We start from the raw sequence: 25,010 nt of genomic DNA on the forward strand, positions 1-25,010 counted from the left end.
GCAGGTGCTTAACCTTCAGCCAGATTAGACAAGCAACCAAAATAACTGAGAGGATTCATTTATGACCCCTTATCTTTTATGCAGGAATATTTTTTCTAATGACGCCATTTGAGTTTATCATAGCTGCCGTCTTTCCTTAATCTATGACAGATGCCTTCTAATATATAATTGTATTGTGTAATTGTTTTAATCATTTTAATGCAATAAAAGCATCTCCAACTCGTCTCCATTAGTTGTTTTGCTGTTATTTGCCTCAAGGCTTCTGCAGCAGCACGTCTTGCTATTCTAGGCCTATTAGCTATGCTTCATTGCAACATTGTAGCGATCAGACACTGAAAATTAGTGCACGATTTTAAAACGTGCATATATTTTCAAAGTGATAAAAAACTGAAAAGTTGAAGAAGTCAAAGTTTGACTTTATGACTGAACTTAAAACAGTTGAGAGTTACATTTCATTTTTTGTTTTTATGAATTTGATTATGCCAAAAAGAATTTGCAGCATATTAAAGATAATCTCAGAAAAAGATGGTTTGTGTAAAAACTGATCATCAAAATAAAAGCCTGACATCTCTCATTTCATCCTGAGTCTGATTGCACAGCTTACATCAGCTTAGAGACTAAACAGAAAGTCTGTGGTGCTTTCTGGTTTATCAGGACTGAAACAAAAAAAATGGTGTCAGGTTGAATTATGCAGGATTTACAGTGTTGCACTAAAATTCAGCATATTTTCTTTTTGAAAGATCAAGGTTCAGACCTGTGTCTTCCCAGTGCCTTATCTTCAAGGAAGAACAATTCTAAATAGCCGTTTGAAGTTCCTTTAATTTTCCTTGTGCAATGCTAAAGAAACATTTTCACTTCTCAGAATTGTTGCATGAGAGAGATTGCTGATCGCTTCCCTCCCTCTGTGGTGTTGTCTAGACAGGAGGAGGCCGTAAGCCTGGCAGGCAGGCAGACACTCCATGGTTAATCTAAAGCAATTAGCTCATTTGTCATCCGCTGCCTGCTCTCAGTCTATCTGCCTCCTTCTCCTCCTCCTCCTGCATTCAACTAAAGGTCACAAGCGGTCATTGCCGAGTCAGATGGCTCTGAGAGTGCAGACAGAGAGAGAGAGTGGGGAGGGCAGGAGAATTGAGGGAGGGGTGGTAGGAGAAAGGAAGACAGGGAGGAAGAAAATATGGTGGGAAGGAAGGAGGGAGTGGAAGGGAAGAAGTTGAAGAGTGCAAAGCAGGGAATGTGAAGGGAGGCAGAAAAGAAGGCAGGACATGAAATATATTAGCAAAGGAGATGGAAAATATGAGGTTGAAAAGCTTAAAAAGGGAGGAAGGAAGGCAACCAGAAAAGAAAATGTAAAAAAAAAATCAATGATGAAAAGAGTAGAAAGGGAGAAAGGGAAGAAGAGAGAGAGAAGAGCTCGCTAATTCCTCCCCCCTTTCTCAGTCCTCAGATGACTCGACAGTCTGGGTAGTCAGAAATAGCACAGACAGCTGTGTGTGTGTGTGTGTATGTGTGTGTGTGTGTGAGAGAGAGAGTGTTTGTGCAAGCTCCTATATGTGTGTGAGTGTGAGAGGCAGAGTTATAGGTCATAGGTTCACACAATTTTGCCTGCCAATTTCCATGAGAAAGGCTATAGGGAGCAATGGGTGGTGGTATATGTGTGTGTGTGTGTGTGTGTGTGTGTGTGTGTGTGTGTGTGTGTGTGTGTGTGTGTGTGTGTGTAAGGGAGGTTTGCACAAACACCCACACATACATACAAGAAAGACACACAAAATGATACACACTGTCTCTTCCCATTGACTTTGGAAGTCATAGTCATGGTGCAGCCAACAAGTGTGGGAACTTTGGTCCATAAAACTCCCACTGCTTGATTCAACAGTGGGAAAATAGAGACAGAAATGTGTGTATGTGTGTGTGTGTGTGTGTGTGTGTGTGTGTGTGTGTGTGTGTGTGTGTGAGTGTGTGCATGTTTGAAGGGGTAAGTTATCATCCTTCCTCATCTTTCTCTAACCGTCATCCCATTTCTGATTCTCATCTTTCATTAGTCTTTGCTCTGAAAAAGGAAACTTCTCTCTCATCACGTCTTGTTTGGGACGACACGCAGTCATGTGTTACTTAAACCGAGCACACACACACCCACACACACAGACTTTAATGAGAGCAGGAACATTAGCTAAGGACCTCTGCTGCAGTGTAAAGTACAGGAATTTGACAGTTGATGTATTGAAATACTAGACAGTAAAGTTGTCAATAGACTCACCGACTGAAGCATTTTAAAGCCCAAAAGTGTGACGATTGCGAGTGTAACAGATGATTAACAAAATGTAAAACCAGAACTGTAACTTTACATGATCCACTTGCACAGTGTGTAATTTTACATTACCCAAAGCCTACTTTGCAAATGAGGACCAGATCCTGCTGGCTAGGGCATTGTTTTAGATGGTGGAAGAAACCGGAGCTCCCAGAGAAATACGTGCAAGTACGGAGAGAAGGTGCAAATGAGTGAAAGGCCCTGCCCGGGTTTGAACCCAGGAAGAAGTTAGAGGTAACAGCAAGCAAAATGTGCTGACATATGTATCTGAATCCATCTCAAATGGAGATTCTTTCCCTGTAAAAACAAAAAAAATGAATGCATGCAAATCAGTACAGAGGTTAACTATGTCAAACCACTGTACTGTAATAATAATAATAAAACAAATACCGATATCACAGTCTATATATCAAATTTTAAAACTAAATGGATAAGGGAAAAAAACAAAACAGCCATCACTGCCATTGTGATAAAGAGCATTATTTCACCATGTAAGTAACCACCTTATCTAAATGTTCAGTGCAGACATTTTACAACAAGACAAAATAAAGTAGAACTGGAGGATATGTAATAGGTGTAAGAACTGGGTGTATGGAATAGATGAGTGCTGGAGTGGAAGAAGGACAGAGAAGCATTAGTCTAAATTTAGAGTGTTAATCCAGGGAACTCCCATGTTAAATTGCAAGTCCCATCTGGAACGCTAGCTATGCTAACTCTAGCAGAGAGTAGGTCACTGACTCTGAGTAAACTAAATATCCTGACCATGAAACACATAAAGCATGCTGCCAGCTCTCACCAATACAATACAGGTGCTGTGACCTTTGACACTTTGACCTTCAGACTTTAATGACCTTTCAGAGTCCACCCTAATAACACATTTGACTCAGTTTTTTTTAAATACGAATGATAAAATACAAAAGTCTTTGTTTTTTAACAAGAACCAATGACAACTTTAATAAAACTGAATAATAATAATAAGGATTATTATTAGAAAAAAGTAAATGTGTTTGGATAGCATTAAAAGCTATAGTACTGAAACGTCTCATTGAGCAGGTCGCACTAATCAGTAAGTTTGGTGCTTTCATGTTTTATGCTGTTTTCACCTAAAACAATTGCAACACAGCTGATTAAAGTTCTACGAGTTCACAGCTTTTTGAGGTTTCTTGTAAAAATACTGGAAGAAGAATTACTTTCGTGACAGGTGGTGAATATACTGAGCTACAGTACTGTACATTAGCTTACTTACATTTTATTTAAAAAAAATGCAATTTCAATACCACTAATGCATTTTTGTAATTGTAAATAATTTGCTTTTTGGCTTGACTTTGTTTTACTCTCTGTGATATGTATGCGTATGTCTGTTTTCTGAAGTTGGCCATGTTTTGAAGTTGCTATTAAAAAGATATAACCATGCTGTTTGTTTGACTAGCTCTCATCAGCATGTGGGCGGTATTTATTATAGTTGTCTTGTGTTTGGCATCTGTTGTCCAAAGGTTTTACAGAAATAACTCATTTTTTATCTTTAATTCTGTTATAGCAATTGCACTGTTTTCACCAAAATTATTACAGTAAAAAATGTAAAACTGTATAAAAGACATTATCCTGACCACACAGTTACAGTTATGTTTCTGCATGTCTTAAGAATATTTGTTTTTTCTGGTTTGCAGGAGTCTGGCTGAGCTGTGGGATGATAAAGGAAATGAATAAAAATTAAATAGAATCCCTGCTGTGCTGACATCAGAAACATCAGCGAAATGGAAACAAGGCACAGACAAACGCAAACAACACACCTCGTGCTGTACTGGACACGCAAAGCCATCAATGTTAACAATGGAAAAAGTGACAGTATGTAAAGTCCAACAAGGAGACCGGAAATCATTCACTCAGTGTTCTCACACACACACACACACACACACACACACACACACACACACACACTGCTCCTCTGTGTACTAGCTGACCTGCAGAGCATTCTGTCTGAAACATATGAAAATCAAACCTCATTATCAGCTGCTTGTCTGGCTCTGTGTTTGTGTGTGCGCGCGCGAGTGTATGTGTGTGTTGCTCATTATAATTCTAGCCAGAAGGAGCTAGACTACCCCTGTCGTCTCGCACCCCCGCACACGCAGACGCGCACGCACACAGATAGACCTTCGTTCACAAACACACACGGTGTTCATTTGAATGAGAAAGAGACAAGAAAGTCACGGGGCAGGTCACATTCGCGTGTGTGTGTTTATAATGGACCTGATCCAAAGTGACACTAGACATAATAATAATCATTAGCAGCGTGCAATCAGTGGCTGCGCGCACACAGACACACATTTACAGGTCATCAGGTTAGCTAACAAAGTTACTGGTTCAATTCCTTCTGTCAGCAGTGGCAAATTTTTGCCAAAGTGCCCTTTAGCAGTACTATTACAGCAAAATTACACCAACCTTTACTGTTATATTGTTACATTTACTTTTGTGCATGACTAGTCTTTTCTGTATTCTACATCTACAAGCTTACATGGATAAAATAATTATTGTCCCTCATTCATTTTTTAAAAATTCAGCGCTCCTCTTTTCTTTGTAGCTGTGCACTTTTTGACCTTCTTTAAAAAAATCAGTTACTGGTTCAACTCTATTTCAAATAACTGAAAATCAGCCTTTGATCAACAAAATCTTTCTAGTGGGAATTAAAAAGTTGAAACACACTTTGCATGGATAAACCTGCAGAGGGCTCATTAATGGTTGGATCATTAATGATTGCCTACAGGTGCCTTTTTCTCCACATTGCTAATGGTCTCTTGCCAGGCCCACTTCACGTCAGGACAGCTCTCCCTCACTCTCCACATCTGTGCCGAGCCACAGGCCTCACTTGGACCCACAGTCTGGGCCCAGCTTTCAACATGATAACCCAGTGTTCCCACCACGTCCCCTGTTAATGAATGTGTGTGTTTGTAAAGCCAATAGTTAAATAATCACGATTTCATTTTAGTATACACAATTATTATTTCTGTCATAAAAGAACAGTACGGATATCATGCATATTATAACTGGCATACACTAGGGGCTGAGAGCCAAGGATCAGTTTTCAATATGATATTATTACATTAGATTGTTTACAGTAACACATCACAGTACAGTGACACCCCTCTCTTCACTTTACCCTCATTCATTTTATACGCTCCACCATAAGGAGTCTTTAAGTGACCTAAGACTGGCAGGGTAGCCCGTTTAGATCTCCTGAATGCTTTAATAAAAATGTTAAGTATTTGGCACCAGTGTGTTGATAACTTATCACAAGAGGACGTGATTCAATATGATAAATGTGCCAGTGCACGATATTTCTTTCATAGCTCCAGCTAATGACTCTTCTGAGATTATTTCTGCTTATTAACCAAATATTTGTTCTATAAAACATTAGAAAAAGAATCGCTGTCACATTTTCCTAGACTCCAGACAGCATTGTCAAATGTCTAGCGGTGTCTGATTAACAGTTTGAAGAATAAAGAAATTCCGTTAATGTAAAAACTGGCACAGATCTGTCAAATGTTTCATGTTATTGGCCAGAAATGACTTTATCAATTATCCAAACAGTCGTTGATTAATTTCCTGTTGTTTGATTTAAATTAATGTTAATAATGAATTTCAATGTCACGATTTAATGCATTAAGTAATAATAATAGATTGCATTTATATAGCGTTTTTCGGGACCCCTCAAAGCACTTTACAATTCCACTATTCATTCACTCTCACATTCACACACTGGTGGAGGCAGCTACAGTTGTAGCCACAGCTGTCCTGGGGCAGACTGACAGAAGCAAGGCTGCCATATCGCGCCATCGGCCCTTCTGGCCAACACCAGTAGGCGGCAGGTGAAGTGTCTTGCCCAAGGACACAACGACCGAGACTGTCCGAGCCGGGTCTGGAACCGGCAACCTTCCAATTACAAGACGAACACCCAACTCTCTACTCTAAGTAGTATTAAGATGCATCCTGTATACATGGATTGGGGAAATTGGGCTGATTTTTTTTTAAAATTTTGATGAGATGTTACTGATTTTTTCCAGCTACTATTAGTTTAATCTTAGTCGGTCACTTTAGTGAGCAAGAATTTGTAAGTGTGCTAAGTCACTAAATGGGTTTCTAACATCTAAGACATTTTGAGCTACGTCCAAAAGCTGAAAGAAACCAAAAGTTTGCTTTTATCTGACAAAACAGTTATAAATTATTTTACTTGCGTATCCTCAATAGAGAACTGTTTTAAGCCATGCTCCAAAAACTTGTTAAAAATGACTCATAGCATTAAATGTATCACAATAGCCCACTAATAGTGAATTTTTATGCATTTAGAAGAATATAAAAGAAATAATACTGAGAAAAATTAGTGGTGTTTCAGTGATAAAGGGTCACTAAGGAGGTATGAATTTAGTGTAATAAATATTCAAGGACAAACCTGTTGTGTTCTGCAGGTGTGTGTGCCTAAGATAAGCTAAAAGCAGTTATAGAGGTAATGAGTTTGCGATCAAGCCTGCAAAATGAGGCAAATATATGTATGTGTGTGTGTGTGTGTGAGCCAGGCATTCGTCTCCAGCTGCCAAATCAAAACTCGCTCAGCCAGTCCTTTCATGCACACACACACACACGCGCACACACACACCTGGCTAGACAAAACAATGTCTGTCTGACCCTGTGTGCGTTTTTGTGTGTCTGCATGGGAAAATCAATTCCACATTAATAAACAATGGTTAATGAATTAAAAGCACTTCTGTCTGCGGCTACAGTGAGTGTGTGCGGAACACAAGCAAACACTGAGAACGATGTTAATGATTTACTGTGCACGAAAATCTGTTGTGCTCAGACTGGATGCCATGTGATTCAAGTACCAATCCCCACTAAAAGCTCTACTATTAAATATTTTGATATCAGTGATGAATTGGATGACTAAACATAATCTAAAATAGATCACTTGTATTGATGAATTCACAAATTTTACAGCTCTTTCTTTTAAAGACTTGCTAGGAAGCTGTGTTCATAATTAATCTCTTTTAAAAACGACACACCTGTTACGCAGTTACAAGTTACACACTAACAGCTGAAGAGGTGGAGGCCAAACAAAGACTCGAAATAAGGAGTAGGTTTGCTCAGAAGGCTCTTAATTCTAACTTTCATTATATTTTTTTTTCTCAATAATGAACAATTTTACTATTGTAGGGTCTACCTTACAATAAAAAGCGCCTTGAGGCGACTGTTGTTGTGATTTGGCGCTTTACTCATTTATCTGCTCAGGATCATAGCGACGAAGTCCAAATTCCAAACATATTTGGTTTGCTTTTAGAATTTAAAAAACATAATAAGCAAACGCTGTCATTTCACAAACAGCAACCTGTTGAAGTTTAAGGTTTCACGATCTATGCTTCAAGAATAAGTCATTTGGAAAAGTTGTACTATTTTCCTTAGTATCTTCTAAGACTTTTTTGTGGTTTTGAAGTGCAACCAGACTATTTGTGGTTGTATTAAAAACCAGAAAGCCTATCCTAACACACATTTTGCTAATTTTCTTAAGTTAGTAGCAATTCCCCTCCCAGGCAGTCGCTCCTTTTATTTCATTGAAGAATTGTAACAGATGCCAATACCTATGATGATGGTGGAATAATAATGTAAATGCTACATTTGATGATCTCTGTTTACATTAACATGCTCCATTAAGGAAATACTGAACCATTTGATGACTAAACACATTCTTACCCTCCCTTGACCAACACCGCCACCCTCACTCTCTTTATAAACTGCAATCCAACAATAGCAACAAGTGAACACCTGAATGCTTCCTTTATTATTCAGGTGCCGTTGAGCAAGAAACCGAAGCCTCACCTGCCTCACGAGAGCTGATTAGAGGTGAGTCTTTAAGAAAGAAAGTGCACTCTCAGAGCCCGGTGGCTAAAACGTTCAAAAACACCTGGCTCTGAGAGGGCACTTTCTTTCTTAAAGACTCACCTCTAATCAGCTCATGTCCTTTCTTTATCCTCCACATGAATCAACACGCCTTTGCTTTTGTGCCTTTGCGTGTGTGTATGTGTCTGTGTGCTAGAGATGAGATAACCTCTAGTTTAGACAAAACAATTTTCTGCAGAAACCCAAACAGCATGACTGCAACAAAGCTGAAACAAAGAACTGCATGGAAAGTATAAAAAGGAAAGAATGAGCAGGAGCGGGGGGTGGGGGGGAATAAAGGGTGAAAATATTTTACCGTCTGAATATTTTGTGGTAGACATGTAGAACTCTAACGTTTATTGCAAAAGACATCTGGCAAAAACCCAACATACACGTGGAAATCTGTCTGCGAGAGAGCAATGATATTTTCCCTGTACTTACAGCCGACAGTGTTTTAATGCTGTTGATGTTTCTCCGTATCATCAGGGTCAGAAATGTTTACCATAAGAGGGTGTGTGTTGTGAAAGCTTAATGGATGGATGGCAAACAAGCTGGGAAACTGGCTCCATGCCTCCAGAGCACAAAATGATATGGGCCTCACATTAAGCTGTGCATGCCAGCTGGCAAAGTCTACCGTCTCCTCACTGAGGAAGGTGTGGGAAGCTAGTGGACACAATGTGAGCAGCGATCGTGTTTCTGATGTAGCCAAGAATCTGTCAGTGCAGGTGTGATGGGAATTGTTTGTCTTTTTTAAAGAAACTAGCTATTTCAAAGTTTGTCTCCTGTAAGAAGACTCCTTCCATACTGTGGTGCATTTAGGAGACAAACAAAAAAACAACTTCTAAGAAGTTCCTTAAACCTTTCAAGTTGAATTTTCACTTCAACTGACTCCAAAAGGTCTTGTGGACTTTGTGTGGGGTAGCCAAATACAAATTTAAGTCTGATGCCATGGAGCGGCTGGACACTGAGTCATGGCTAAAAATAGTAAAAAGAACAAACCTTCATCAGACATGTACATCCGATGAAGGCAACATGTTGTTTTCTTTTAAATTTCCTGTTTTCTCATTCCTACCCATCATCATCAAGTCTTGTGGTCCCCATGCTTACATGAAGAGCACAATCAAGGCCGTCACAAAGACTTTAATGGACTAAAATTTGGTATGTTTACGTAAAACAAAAACAGCTGTCAGGCTGAGACACCACAGATGCTGGAAGCTCCGTTCACAGATTTTTCTGCCACTTGTGGGCAGCAGAACTATCTAAGTCCTTCCAAAAGCAAGTCTTAAAACTCGACAGCCATCTCAACAGCTCATCTCGATAGCATTCGAAGTAGTATTATTACCTTTATTGTTGCCGAGACATAAAAACTGCAAATACAGAAACATGAAACAGTCAAATATTTGCTAAATCTGACCAAAAATAAAATTTCAAAAAGCTTTCTTCTTCTGCTGAAAAATTCTCCTACAGCGTTTTCATCTTATATAGTTTTGAAGAATCTATATAATGCAATGCCATTATCATAATATTTTATCAGAAATAAACACTGAGCAGAAATTTGGAGAAACATTAGGCAGAGTCTTCATGTTAATGTGCAGGTCTGCGCGCCCTTATACAAATAGCATTAAGTGAAAATTAGTGCTGCAAAGGAGCCTGAAATTTGTTTTACATTGAACTCTTTTGCAAAGTGGTGAAATTTTTGAGATGGGCCAGTGCCACCCTATGTGACCCCCTGAACACACCCTTGATCATAGGATGTTAGCAAACCATTGCACCGTTATTTGCATCATTATTTATTTGGGGATATGTTTTTGTTCGAAATTCACTTTTTCCTCTGCTTGTTTTTTTACAGTTTAAACATTAAATATTTAAATGCATTGAAATGCACTCTGTGAAGTCTCCAGCCATTTAAAGCTCTTTTTCTTTCTGCAGTCTGTAGTAGTGCAGACATAGCTATAAAAAACTGACTGAAGAGCACTGAGGCTGCTTGTTTGTTTGACCAACAGTAAGTTTAGTTCTATTCTATTCTCAGAGCACATTAGTTTAAAGGTAAACCCCTTACTCCTTATAACCCCTTTCTAAAAAAGCGAATAGATTCCACCATAAGCAGGCTTAGGTTGCATACTTTTCCCCATGATCAACTTTTCGATTTTTCCAATGATCAAAAATCTGAGGCCAACATTTACATGTTTAGCTGCTCTGTAGACCAGGAGATCTGCTTTGGGCTTTGAAAAACACCATCGAATGTGAACAAAAGGCCACAGTGGAAAGGAAAAGATGTGTTTTCCGACTGAGCCAGCTTAGTGGGGATGTAGACTTGGCCACAGTGCAAGAGCATGATTGTAATATAACTTTGTTTTGATGTGCATGTGGGCTTTTATTTTCTCACCTTTTAGCCCTAAAACCATTAGAATCACATCCTTAATGTGCATCTGAAGCGGAGTACAGGGGCTGTCTGTGTGCTTTTCTAGCCTGCTGCTCTGTCTAGACACACTGAAATCCACTCAGTGTGTACGTGTGTAAATGTATGTGCGTTTGTGACAGTCAGAGAGTGAGGGGGTTACTTGGCGTTTAGGTGGAGCTTGGTTTGTGTCTATGTGTTTGAATGGTTGAATATGTAATGATAATTATTAGCAATATAAACAGCTAGGAGGAGTCACGGTGGCATTCTGTGTGTGTGTGTGTGTGTGTGTGTGTGTTTGAGGATGCAAATGACGTGGTCCCAGCTGTTTCCTGTGAGCCAGAGGGCAAAGGAGGCAGACGCGTTCTCTCTGGAAGTCTGAGTGTGTGTGCGCACAGGGGTCAAGCCCACGGTCATGAGCGTCTGTGTCGCGTGGGTGGGGGGAATGGGAGTGTATGTGTGTGCTTTGTACACTGAAGTGTCCATTGTCTAGACTCTGTCTAGCAGTGAGGGCAGCTGATTGGTTGACAAATCATCGTAAATGTCGCACAAAACGTCTTTGTGTGAAATCTACATCACGGATTGCTTCCGAACATAATGTAAGGTATATCCACACAAAAGGCCAAAATACGTATGTGGTGACTTACGTAACTCAAATTCTTTTTTCACATTTGGTGAAAATCATCTATGCTTTTGTCTTTTTTGTAAGATGCTCTCCAGTAGTTGACAATCATCCAAGTTTAGTCTTGACTCTTTCATGAACCACATACAGCCCAATTTAATCTCAAGTGGGCTAGATCAGTGAATCAAGGAAAAATAGCAATGAAAAAAACACTGTCTAAATTTTTCCATTTGTTTTAGAAGACACTCTGACTTCATATGAGCCATTCATTTCAAGTCTGAGATGTCTTCAGAAAAGTATGTGGAATCTCAATAATATGTGTCCGTCTTCCATATTCACTCAGGCTACTGTCACCACAAAGGCTACTGTCATAAATCAAATAAACACTTTGCCTACCTGGCTTAACAACTTTGCTTTGGTGTGGTAGGGCAGGCCACACGTAAGGTCTTTGTCAGTAAGAAGGCTGTAAAACTGGTGATGATTCAGACATCTGGCTTGAATGATACAGTATGAAAGACTTTCACGACATGATTCATTCTTAGACACTGTCAGCACAGTGCTTCCTTTTTCAAAAACCCAGAGAAAAGTTCAAAAGTTAAGACCTGCTTCACTGAAATTTTCAGACATTGAAAAACCATCCAGTGGGTTGTTTTGGATCTTCTGGCTGGCTGGGCATTTGACACTCATGGTTTAGACTTCTAACCTTAAATTTTAAGCAATAATTTCATTGAGCACTGCAGTTTCAAATATTTTCTTAGACAAGGACGTCAAAAAAATGTGTGTTTAAAACGCTCGTTTGTTCTAATTTTTTGATTTCAGCATGCAGATTTTTCATTTTTGGAGCCTGCTCCAACCCTGTGCTGAGACTTGGCTATCTATATTGATCTGTGGCTTCCTGCAGTCAGCATCAATATGTCCAGTTGTTATATTTACTGGTAGCTTTGTCAGCAGGTGGACAGAAACAAATCAATCAGTCATCAAAGGTCTCATAAATATATCTGCACTTAAAAAAAACAAACAAGGAACATAAAACTGAATTCATTAACATAATATAGTTAGTGAGGAGAAATATTATGGGAGAAGGCACACAAACAACCAAAACCAACCCCCTCCGCTGTGACAATGAACCTTTCACCCCTCCTCCTCCCTGCCTTCTCCTGACCTGACCCTTGACCTTTACCCTTAAAGATACTCAGACTGTTTCACTTCACCCACTGCCTCCCAGCAGATGCAGCACGACATTGGTTTCAAATGCAAAAATGCCACCATTGACACAGCAAACATTTGCATACATCTGAATATCCGAATGTCTAATGAAAATCTGCAAACTGAATTACTCATGGAGGCCTTTGACATAACTTAAACATAATCTTGATATTTCTTCCCACAACGTCTGAAATCACTCAACTACTTTCATGTTTCTTCAAGTTAGGTTAATGTGAAAAAGCCGATGGTCCATCAGGAGAGTTACTAACCTTTTAAGGCAAAAATATTGCTAAATGTTAATTAAACAAGATGACTCATAAACTACAGTTTTGATGACTTTCATTCTGAGTATCACTCTAATTCATTTAACACCAGAGATTCCATATTAATGCCATAGGGGTGCGATTCTAAATGACTAAATAAACATTGATCTTAAGTATGAACAGATTCAATTGGAGAAACTTTGTAATTGAGAAAACAAAGGAAAACGATTCACCAATTTACTTATGAAACTACTGACGTGTCACTCAGAATAGTCTCTACATGACATCACGTTTAAATTCCATGTAGACATCCAATCATATGCGTACAGAGGTGACAAAAACACAAACTCTTAAAGATATAAAATAATAATAATTTAAATTTTCTTTTCAGCAGACAAGCCTGCGTTCATGACCTGTTCCACATTAGCAGGTGACACCACGCTCTTAAAAGACCAGACAGACAAATTATGACTCAGACCAATTAACAAAAGCCAAGGGACACTTTAATTTCTTCTCAACACGTAATCAGGCATTAACGTTAGCAACTTCCTCTGTCCCAGACTAATTAATAAGAAAACAGTCTTTTTTTTAAACTACACTGACACACAACAATTGAAGTATTTAGACCAGACAGTCATAAAGGTTTATTTTTCGTCCTCAGCGTAATTAACGAAAAACAAGAGACAATCTTTTCCACATTACTGTGTGCGAGTCTATGCCTACAGCAGGCAGACAGTCATTGCCTTTATTTATAGAGCCAGCCTCTTGGACCTCAGACAGTCTCTGTATGGATTTATTCACACTGAGAGACAGACATATAGGGCTGGCTCTGACTTCAGACTAATTAATGGGACAATATGGGTCCAACAGCCTACAAGAGGCTCAGCTGAATGCTGACTGGTATGCAGATAATATGCAAAAAGCACACACTCACACAAACACAAACTCCCCAAAGTGTTGCTGACCCAGAACCCCTAGACACACACACACACTGCATGCATCTACATATATGCATGATGAGAACATGCTGATGACTTTTTCGAGCTGTGTGTGTGTTGTTGGTGTCTAGACCGAGAAACAATGAACAGCTGAGAGGCTGAATAAAAAGGAACGAAAGGATTTAAACAAAGAATGAAGGAAAAAAAACACTTTAAATCTGCAACTGTGTGTTATTTAATCCAGTAATTGTTGAATTAATAATGTTTTTTGTCTACTTAGTCAAAATTCAATTTTTAAGAAAAGAAAAATTATTTAAAAGTAAAACCTGACTATGTTTACTTTAAACATATTTATTTGTGTGTATATGCATATATACATCCTCGACCCTACGCAAGCAAAAGCTTTTTTTTTGGTGACTCTTAATTTACCTACGGATGATATATATGTTTAACGTGACGTGAAACAAACGGAAACAGAGACCATAACAACGTTCCCACAAGGAGATGCTGAAATAAACATAAAATATATGATATAAACCAACCAACATATAAACCAAATTATTTTACAGTTTTTGAATGTTTTATTCAGACTGCTTCACCCATTAAAGAGAAGACAGGGCGCACATATATGCATTATAATAAGATTACAGCATCACATTTTCACATTTAAAATTCAGTAAAAAGATGTTACAGCCCCCGATAATGCATTGCTTTAGATGGAGAGACTCTTGAGGGATGGCTGTTATGAGGAAAGGCTGCCCAGAAACTTTACCAGCAGCACACATTGTTGTGTGCCTCAACTTTCGGTCTTTCACCCACTATGGAAAAAAAAAGGCACATTTGGACGTTTCTTGCATTAGAAATTAAGTATGCAGGCTGATACTCATCTTCTAGTGGCAACTCTCGCTATCTTCTCTTGGAAAACTTGTTTCAAATTTTTTAAACGTTCTCTGGTTCTTCAAAGAACCATCACCAACTAAGGAACCTCTACTTATGCAGGTTTTTAAATGACAAAAGGCTCGGTATTAGTATTGACTTTGCAAAATATAAGTATATATATATCTACTGTGAAAAGACTGTCAAAGTATAACTGACCGGAGGTTAAAGCTGCCTGATACCTATATAGTTGCAGCTTGGGAGGTAGAGCAAGTAGTCTACTAATATAAGGGTCAGTGGTTTGATCACCATCTCCTCAAGTCCTTGGGTAAGATACTAAGCCCCAAATTGCCCCTGATGCATCCATTGATGGTGTGAGTGTGATAGGTAAGTGTTTAAAGTGATAGAAATGAATGATGTTTGAATGGGTAAATGTGGTTTGTAGTGTTTTAGGGCTTTGAGTGCTCAGCAAGAGTAGGCAAGCACTATAAAAACACCAGTCCATTTACCTCCCATAGATTTCAGTCCATACTTCATTGAGAGCAATGCGTCTCTCTAACATCTCTGAAAACCCTCATTTAACTTTGTCAGTAACTGATATTGTTGTTGGGTCACACACATTTTGCTCTGACTGAATTTTCAAGGATAATGTGATGGAAACCTGAAAAATTTTAAAATGAAAAAGACTTTTTCTGCTTCTAGGGAACAAAAAAGGAACTAAATTTAAAAAAAAACAACAATAAAAAACAATACAAAAGAGAAACTGATAAAGGGCATCGGCTATTCCTCAAATGATTAAATATCATAAATATTAAATATACAAATATGGTTGATCTCTGTTAAAAACCACTAATGAAAATGAATCAATTTGACATATCCGCCACTAGAATTTTAAAAAATGCATGAAATTGAATACAAGACAGGAGGTGAAATGGAAAAATCAAGGATGAAACAAGCAAGGAGGTGAGAAACGTTGGAAAGAGGCAATTTCTCACCAATTCGCAGTAAATAGGAAATGCTATTCTTTGTGCCCTTAAGCAAGACACTGAACCCAGTTACTCAGGAGTCGTGCGTTATCGGAAACTGAACAAAGGGGAAGCAGATGTGCCAACTTTTTGTGGTAATTCTTTTGAAGACAAATTACTATCTGTATATCGTACACGGGATTAAAGCGATTCTGTTTCTGGGACGATGCCAGCTGTCAGTCACAGAAAAATGAAACACAAAAGGCAGAATTTGATCCACGCCAACCCATCTTCTTTAGCTGCGAGAAAAGTCCAATAAGGAACATTATTGTTTATATTGTTTTTTCTTTCTCAATCCCCCCTCAACTGACTGCTCACACAGAAATACGCTGTCACACAGGGAGGAAATTACCAGACAAACGCAGACTAACACATGTGAACGCGTGCGCACACATGCACACTCACACAGAGGACTGAGACAGCCAGACAGAGCGGTTTACATAATAAGTCTAGGAGGCCAGCCAGAACAGACTCAGTCATTTAATTTCCATGATTCACTGAGTGAGTGAGAAAGGAAGAAAGAATTTAACTCTATTTTCAGCACTTTGCTGAAACCCTTTCCCTGAAATAATACACTGTTTAATTATTCTGAAGAAATAATCAGTCAACAGCCCCCAAACAATGTGCCAATATAAAGGTGACAGATATGTCAAAAGGAGCGTTATGCGTCATTCCTGTGTTGCTACCACAGTTTACAGTAAAACAATCAAAGACAGATTTCCATGCAGGTTGCCTCAGGATGTACTTTCGTGCCAAAAATAATCTGTCAAAAGCAGAAATGGGAGAAAAAAAGTGAAGCTTTTTTTCCTGTTTTTTAATGCACATCATGTCTTGGGCCACATGGAAGCTGCAGCCCAAACAGGATGTGGGAGGGATTTTCATTTTAACAGCGTGACACATGATAGCGACAGAACGACGGGATGAATTTTAGATGTGAGATTGTCACGCTATACATAAAACTTACATGTATTCTTGTTGAATTTGGTGCAAGTAGGTGCAATTATCCAAACTAAGATCAGGAGAGAGTAATGTTCTTGTCACAGAATTACGAGTGAAAACTGGATTCTTTTGGTTGTGGTTAAGGTTAATCAGAGTCATCACTTTTACTGGTTTACAACACAAACTTCATATATTTAATTCCTTAAGAAAAAATATGTTGTTTAAAATGCAGGAAAGTGTAAATCAATTAAATAGTTAGGCTAGTCTAGTGAAATTATCTCCCTCTTCCGTATCATTTTAATGTGAAATTCTCTGGACTAATGTTTTATTTAAGTGGACCTATTAGGCTCCTTGTTTTCTGCCATACAACTCTGTTACAAGCATTTTCAATTAAACTGTTCAAGGAATCCCTGTCAGCAAAAGTTAAAACACCCTGTTTCAGTTATTTCTTCCACTCATGGCTCTGTATGATGTCACTGAAAGTGAAAATGTCATATACATTGAAATCCCATTCACCTGCTGGCCATATCTTTCATATACGATTGGGCAATCAGAGAGTCAGCTTTAAGAAAAGGGAAAAAGCTAAAACCAAGAATGATAATCTCATTTGTTTAGAAAATCTATTCATCTATCTCCCTCCCTGCCGTCTCCTCCAACCAGTCACAGCAGATGGCTGCTCTTCCCTGAGCCTGGTTCTTCCTGTTAAAAGGGAGTTTCTTCTTCTCACTGTCGCCAAGTGTTTGCTCATACGGGGACGTCTGATTGTTCTGGGGTTTCTCTCTGCTATCCTTTCAATTTCAAGCACCTAAGGGCAGCTGTTGTTGTGATTTAATGCTACATAAATAAAATTGAACTGGATTGAAAAGAATATTATATTAAAAATATGGAGCTGAAAATGGGTATAGTGGGCTTATAAATCATATTGTTCAGAGTCTGATCTAGTGTGTAGACATTTATAACTGTAAATAAAGGAGCAAATATGTCTTGATGATTTTCAGATTGTATATTACTTATGTTGCCACCCTTACAGTTAGTAGAGGGAACAAATATTGAAAGCTAAAGCCTGTTAGTATTACAAGTTGTCATTGTTTCATTACCAGATTTAGTAGAGGTAATTCACTGCTAAATGCAAGAACAAAAAATCAAGAACTGTCTTCAATGAACCTGTTAACAGCCAAGAAGTCACCAGCAAACCACATTAGCTTGCATTTTAGCAACATGCTAAACAAGCATAGTTTCAAAAAGCAGAAGATGTCATCTTGGAAATTGACTGTCTTTCATGCAGTTCAACTCCTCTTATCTCCGACCAGATGAACAACATTTCCTTATGAAGCGTTGTTGGGAATTTAACCCTAACACTAAAAGGTTCACTGGCGATCTGGTGGATGCTAAGAGGTTAAAGTACAATGTGATCAAATAAGGGTTGTTGCAAGGATCAACCTTGTGACTGAACATGATGCGTGGTCACATTGTGTCCTTCCTCCTGCCAACGTTGGCGTCATCCTCCTCTCCACTCAGGAACTCTATGACTGTTTTTCTCAAATTCGTTAACCAAAAAACCCACACTCCTACCCTCCAGCTGAACTCACACATACTTCGACACACACTATTGATAACATTTATGTCAGCTATAGAGTCAGACTGAGGACGTGTTGATGTTAAGGCAGCCAGACATGTAGTAACAAATGAATAGCGAAACTGAGCTACTGGTAGGAAATGATTCTTACAAGCTGATACCAGCGATGACTTCACTCCCCCTCTCCACATACACACGGCTAGTCTGTGAGTAATGCTGATGTCATGTGCTTTGACTACCAATATCTGCTGCTCAGAACAGATGTGTTTTTGCATATGTGTGTGTGTGACTGCACAGGTACACAAAACCCTACAATTACAACTTGTGAGACAAAGGAAGGATGCGTATGAGAGGAAGCGAGACAGATAAATGATAATCTGAGGTGACTCAGAGGATCTGCAGCTCTTTCACAAATCTCAGATGAATGCTTTTATCTAAATTCAGTGACTTAAAAGTGTTTAAATGCTTCAAATCCAGCTTTGAAGGTACACGGTATGGGATGCCAAATTGGTTTGAGATGCATTATGTCTTTAGAACTCAGCTAGGAGAGCTGCTTTTCACTTAATTTCATTTCCAGTGGTCGTCTCAAAGTGTCTATAAGAAATACTATTTTAATTATCTGCTAGTTAGATGCACCATTTGTGTTGGTTAATGCAAAATTAACACAACCATGTTAACGTCTTTTATAAATCTCAGAAAGAGATATAAAAACTTGGACAGATAAAGCTGAAACTTTCTGATTTATACCGCTCAAGTGAAATGACTAAAGATGGGGTTTTTTTTTGTTTTTTTTAGAGGTGAACTGAACCAGGCAGCCTTAATATATGCAGCAACAGATATGTCAGGTGTCTGCTATGAAATCTGTGCTTTCTTCTTCAGATCTATTTTTAAGATCTTCAGAGGTAAAAAATTTAGGGAACCCCTCCTTTTTCTATCATGTCATCCTTTGATCACCGCATCAAGTGCATAACGGGGATTATCTTTTACTTTGTTCTACTGTGCTTTTCATCTTTCCTGTCACACTCCGGTGCTTACTGCCCAGTAAAGCTGAACAAGCTTAAATGTGATATTGTTTTTGGTTTTTTAATAAAAGCCAACGCATCGTTAGTTTCAGTCTGTCAACTCCTACGCAATCTAAAATTCACCAGAATGTCTTTTGTTCCGTTCTTTTTTCCTCTTATTTCTCCTTCACTTCCTCTGTCGTTTTCTTTTACAGACACCGTATTTGCTTTTTCCAAAGTTTTGACATTTTCTTCTTGCTAACTTCTCTCTCCGCTGTCTCTCTAGTCTGCTCAGTACTCTTCACTGTCTGCCTCTTTGGTTTATCTGTTTCCCTCCTCCTGTCCTCCAGACTAAACATCACGTCTGTTTTCAGACAGAAGAATTGAGTATGCGCCTCTGTCTGCATTCTTATCTTGCCTCTCTGTTACAAGTTGAGGCAACTATGGTTATCACATGGCTTGATTGCCATAACCCCTATCAACATTACTACATGCTTACATGGACTTACTTTCTTGGAATTCTAGTTGGGAGATTTCGATCGCAGACTGGTTCTAAGAATAAAAAAATCCTATTTATATTACCAAAACATTTCATGTGACTTACAGCTATTGCATTTCTACAGCTTGGATCGGCACTACAGTGCTTTGTCAAGTTGTGCACCAACCCAAACTGGTGATTGAACATTTTAATGCACTTGTCATGCTAGCTGCCGTATTTTGCTGATATTTACAATAGTCTGCTTATACTTCTTACACTTAACGTTTTTACCTGCTTAAACAACAAACAATGCTATATCAAGTAATACCTGCTAAAGAGCTGCTAGCTAGCTGTCACTGGGAATGAACCAGCACTGAAATCTACCATCACACATTACATTTTGTACTAAAACTTGCTGTTTGGAGTGTTTCATATATGTCTAACCATAATAACAGCCAGAAAGTTGAGGGAACACATCGTGTCATCTTAGCTATGTAGCATGAGAGCTAGCTGGAAGGGGATATGTCATTAGAGTGTCTAGCTGTCTGTCAGGCACGCATTGTGGAATAACTTGGGTGTTTTGTGCATTAAGAATAAATTGGAAATATCTGCAAAGTGCAGCATATGAAGCAAATGTTATTTCTTGGTAAGTGCACAACTTTCTACACTATACTGCTGAAATCTATACATCACAAAAGTAACTCCATTGAGGCCACTGACACACTGACCTTTCTAACTGTCACAAGTATACCATTTGTATGTTTTCAAGGCATTGCACATAACTTTATTTATCATGCATTTACAGAATCAAAGTATATTCAATATGGATTATTGTTGGGAAACCTGGTCTGACAGCATCTGCTTGGGACTTATGTCATCTCAACATGGCAGCATGGAAAAATGACAGGTGACACCATCATGAACCATTTCTGCACAAAATACATTAGTCACCGTTCTCCATTATCATGGCTTCTAAATTTTAAATGAGAAAAACACAAAACTTGTTAAAATATTGCTTCAACCATCCAGAAAAATCACTTTCAGGAGAAATTAAGCCTTTTTATTAATGCTTCAGTTTAGGTCTCTCACACATTGCTCAAAAGGCTTTTCAGTTTTTAAAAGGCAGCAAATCACGTCATCATCTAATCGCTCATTTGGATTAAGCTCTGCAGATGTGATTGCGAATAAATATCTTTTAGTTTTGATCTATTTATCAGATCAAATAAGACTTCTAATAATGTCACGTCTGGCTTTTTATCACTATTTCTGGCACTTTAGAGGATGTATGATTTATCTACTGAATGAAAACTAAAAGTAATCATTTTTACAATTGTTACAAATACATCTTCCCAATTATGAAGGTGAACTTGCAAATGCTTAATCATTTCATCAATAACCATTTCACTGATGTGATTTATACTTTGTCTGGTTCTTCACTATAACTCGTTTTTATTGTCTGTTGATGCAGATGTTGTCTGTAGCTTCTGTGTGTGTCAGCAGGATTACACAAGCCGAATTTGATGAAACCTGATGGAGAGGTGGAACATGAGCAAAGATGGAGGCTGTTCAGTTTTGGTACAAATGCAGAACATTTTCTTTGAAACTGACCTTGGTGGAGATAAGCGCTCTGTGTGTAGCTTGCTTGTTTAAACCTGCAAAACTGCAAAGATTTGTTTGCCCTAGATCTTAAATGTTTAATTCGTCATACATGACAAGATTTGGATAAGTGGTGAAGCAAAAGACATTAAAGGTGCTGTGGAAAAGGAAAAGGCCATCTATCTGAAACTGCTGCTGGAACCTCAAACATGATTAAGAGAGATATATTGCTTTACTTGTGACAATCATTGTGATAATATAGGGTAAGGGTAAGTAAATAACACCCAATACAGATTTGGTGATTGGTCCATGACTATCTGGTAATCACTGGTCGTGAGGGAAAAATCAGTATTCCCAGCCTTCTTAGCTACCAATTTCACCTAGTGAGAGCCAGAAACCTCCAAGAACCAATGCCATCCACTTGGGAACAAAAACATTTTCCCTCAGCAACTGACAGTTGGATCACATCCAATATGGCAGACCAATATCGAGCAACATGTGCATGACGTCACATTAAAAAACCTCAATAGGCTTAAATTGTTTGCAGTGTCTGTGTGTGCACTGTCTTCTTCAACAACCTAAACTGCGTCTGAAGCTGTCTGAGTGACACACACATGCACACACACACACAGCTTTCATGTCTTAAATGACCTCACAACATTATGATTGTTTGCAGTTTTAATAGTAGGTGTCCCCAGCTGGAAGAACCCCATAACTTCACTCAAGTACTTTAATGAAGCACAGATTGCACTACAGTGTACTCTATATTTTCTGTGCAAATACTGTACTTTGTGATCCATGGCATTTCTTTTAAAGGTTTAGTTACATATTTTGAAGATTTAAAAACTATAGATCATACTCATGCATCAGGAACTATGATCCAGTGTTATCATGTCTGCGATTTATTTTATTTAAATATACTGGGACTGTGAGTTTTACTCAGCTAAAAAGACCTAAATCACCGTCGTCAAACATGAATCAGGGAGTCAGATCCAGCTAGGCGAAGGGTCCCATGGACAGGGCAGTTAAGTCATTAATAACTCCAATATTACGACGCAATATTAAGAACACATTTTATATATATCTACACAGACAGGGACCGCTGCTGCTTTACTGTCTTGCTAGACCAAACAGCACACAAAGATTCCGACACAAAGTATACGCCAATATAAACACACGCAGTGGAACACAGGGATTTCCCGGATACGGCCACACACATAAACACACGCGCGCGCACTCTCACACGCGCGCACACAGACGGGCGGCTAGACAGCCGTCTGGCTTTGCTCGAATGACGAAGCGACGACAAAACTTCCAACTCCCCTGCTTTGTCACCGATCAAACCCAGGTATTCCTAGGGCATCAGCTTTCAGTGTCCCCCCAAGGTAACGTCCTGACAGTTTCGTCGCACTTTAAGTCTTACTTTCACCGTCAAAATCCAAAATGAAGGAGCAGGTTTTCTCTGAAACCCAAGTCAGCTGAGCGTTAAGTTCAAAAGCAGACAGAAAACGCCAACGGCTCAGAAAGTCGACCAAAAAAAAAAACACAGCAACCCCAAACTGTCAAAGTTAGCTGACATGGCGAAGAAAACAGCTCGAAACAGCCATGATGTGATATAAATTAAACCAAACAGAAGAGCTTTTTCATTCCGAGTCTTCAGGAAGAGATGGGGAAGCCTGAGGTTTTTGGTTTAAGTTCAAAATGAGGCGTTATTAGAAAAGGAGAAGGGGTAACGTAATATTCACCACAGTTAATAATTGCAGGGAGTACCATGACACATATTAAAACTAACAGCAGATTCTAAACTGACTCAGAACGGAAGACTTAACTCCAGTCGTTTAAATAAAAGAAATAATGTGGAAAGAGCAGAGGGAAACAGAAACTCTTCCGAGTACCTGCAGCGAAGCTTCACAGACGCATTTTTAAGACACTTGAAAGGAAAAAGTGAGCGAGGTAGAGGCAGAAAAAAGTCATTACTCACTGATTTCCATGCTCTGGAGGGAGGTGTAGCGCTTGCAGTTACAAGTACAGGAGACATTGGCGGCGGTGGCGTTTAAAACACCCATCAAGTTTAACATTTAAATGCTCCTAAAATCAGACATAAATACTCCGGGACAGAGAGGACGAGTGGAGGAGGAGAGGCGACCGGAAGAGAGAGAGGAGACTAAAAAAAATAAAATAAAAATCTCACAACAAACTCCCCTCCAAAAAATCCTCCTTTTTTCTCTGCTCTCTCTCCAATCTCCTCTCCTTTCCCTCCGGTCCTCCTCCTGTCTCGGTTCTCTCCTCCTCCTCTCTGAGGTTTCTCCTCCTCTTCCACGAAAATCTATCTATCTATCTATCTATCTATCTATCTATCTATCTATCTATCTATCTATCTATCTATCTATCTATCTATCTATCTATCTATCTATCTATCTATCTATCTATCTATCTATCTATCTATCTGCGTGCCGCTGAAGTATCGCTGCAGCCTTTAAATGTAGTTTCAACGTTGTAAAAATGTACTTCAGCTACTTTCAGTCCCTTACAACAAATCAGCTTTAGAGGATCCGCGTTTTGCGCCGAGTGACCGGCGACTAAACTGCTGAGGGAGTCTGTCTGGTCCTGTCTGTCTGTCCCCCCCCCCCCCCCCTCTCTCTCTCTCTCTCTCTCTCTCTCTCTCAGTCTGTCTCTAGGGATTTCTCTCGCTCTCCCTCGCTCTCTCCCTCGCTCTGGCTCATCTGCCAGGTCGTACAGGCAGGGAGGAAACCACAGATAAAGCAAAGATCACACATTTGCCTTCCTCAGAGAGGCAAACCTTGCAGAATCACATGACCCTTATTTCATATTATGAATACTGTAATCATAAATATCTTTTTTTACTGATCCATTTTATTGTCATTTTTATGTGGTTTAAATGTACCAAGGGGTTCTATTTTGTACATTTATGCGCGTCATTGTCATGATTTTTAATCATAAAGATGTTTCCCACCATGTATATGTCGACTTCTTGTGCAACTTTTTTCTTTTAAATATTAAGATAATGGAAATGTATGTACGCTATGTAAATTAAAGTTGTGATTTTTCAGCATTATATGCTTTGCTTTTATTGTCAATTGTTAGATGAGTTGCCCAAGCAGTAATTTGACATACACAGCTGCAACAATCTAAATATTCTTGAGTATAAAAAATATCTGCAAGACTTCTTTTTTCTTAAATCAGACTCACAGCAGAAACAAAGGATAAAAAAGAGAAAACAGCTTGACTGTGATGGATTCATTGTAATTTGTTCTTCATTAAAATATTACACAGTCACTTGTTCATCTATATTTAATTATGACAATGAGCAGAAACTAACAGACCAGGGTGATTGTCTAAATAAATGTGATTTTGTTCATATTTTAAACTGCTTTGATTAAGAACACTGACTTATATACGAGGAAAAACAAGCAGACAGCCATTCAAAATAACTTTTCGTCACAGGGTTGGTCACTTAAATAATGTTGCATGGAACCTTTTTTTTTTCTTTCATTTTTCATTATGGAAGTGCAGGTATCAAGGAAAAAATGTTGCTACTAAAACTATGCAGAAAACATTTCCAAGGTTTTCATTCTCAGCAGGTTAGACTATTGGGTGCTTTTGCATGCAAATACAGCAGCCTGAATCCTCACTAACACCAAATAAGTAGAACATATTAGTGTAGTCTGTGCTCCATAACACACAGCTTTCTGCATTTCAAAGGCTAGATTTTAAAATCCGGTTACAGAGTACTAAACGGACTCAGGCCCAGATGCATCTTGATTTTGCTTGTGCCTTAGATGATATTATGTTTCTTGAAGCCTCTCGCCATCAGGATCCTAGCATAAAAAAAACAAACTTCTAG

General features: G+C 38.7%; 1 protein-coding gene across 1 annotated transcript in view; it reads right to left on the reverse strand.

Moving 5' to 3' along the window:
• Positions 1-23,765, reverse strand: part of pmepa1 (prostate transmembrane protein, androgen induced 1) — a 40,867-nt gene extending 17,102 nt beyond the window's left edge. Inside the window, exon 1 of the mRNA XM_086293028.1 lies at positions 23,127-23,765. Within this exon, the coding sequence (XP_086149154.1) occupies positions 23,127-23,223 (97 nt within the window). The 5' untranslated portion in view covers positions 23,224-23,765. The remainder of the gene's footprint in view (positions 1-23,126) is intronic.
• Between the last annotated feature and the right edge of the window lie 1,245 nt (positions 23,766-25,010).

This window comes from Aulonocara sp. 'chitande type north' Nkhata Bay, linkage group LG5, assembly GCF_057382095.1.
Source record: "Aulonocara sp. 'chitande type north' Nkhata Bay isolate Kocher_YH1m ecotype deep benthic linkage group LG5, A_spYH_male_GT1.1, whole genome shotgun sequence".
Taxonomy (NCBI): Eukaryota; Metazoa; Chordata; class Actinopteri; order Cichliformes; family Cichlidae; genus Aulonocara; species Aulonocara sp. 'chitande type north' Nkhata Bay.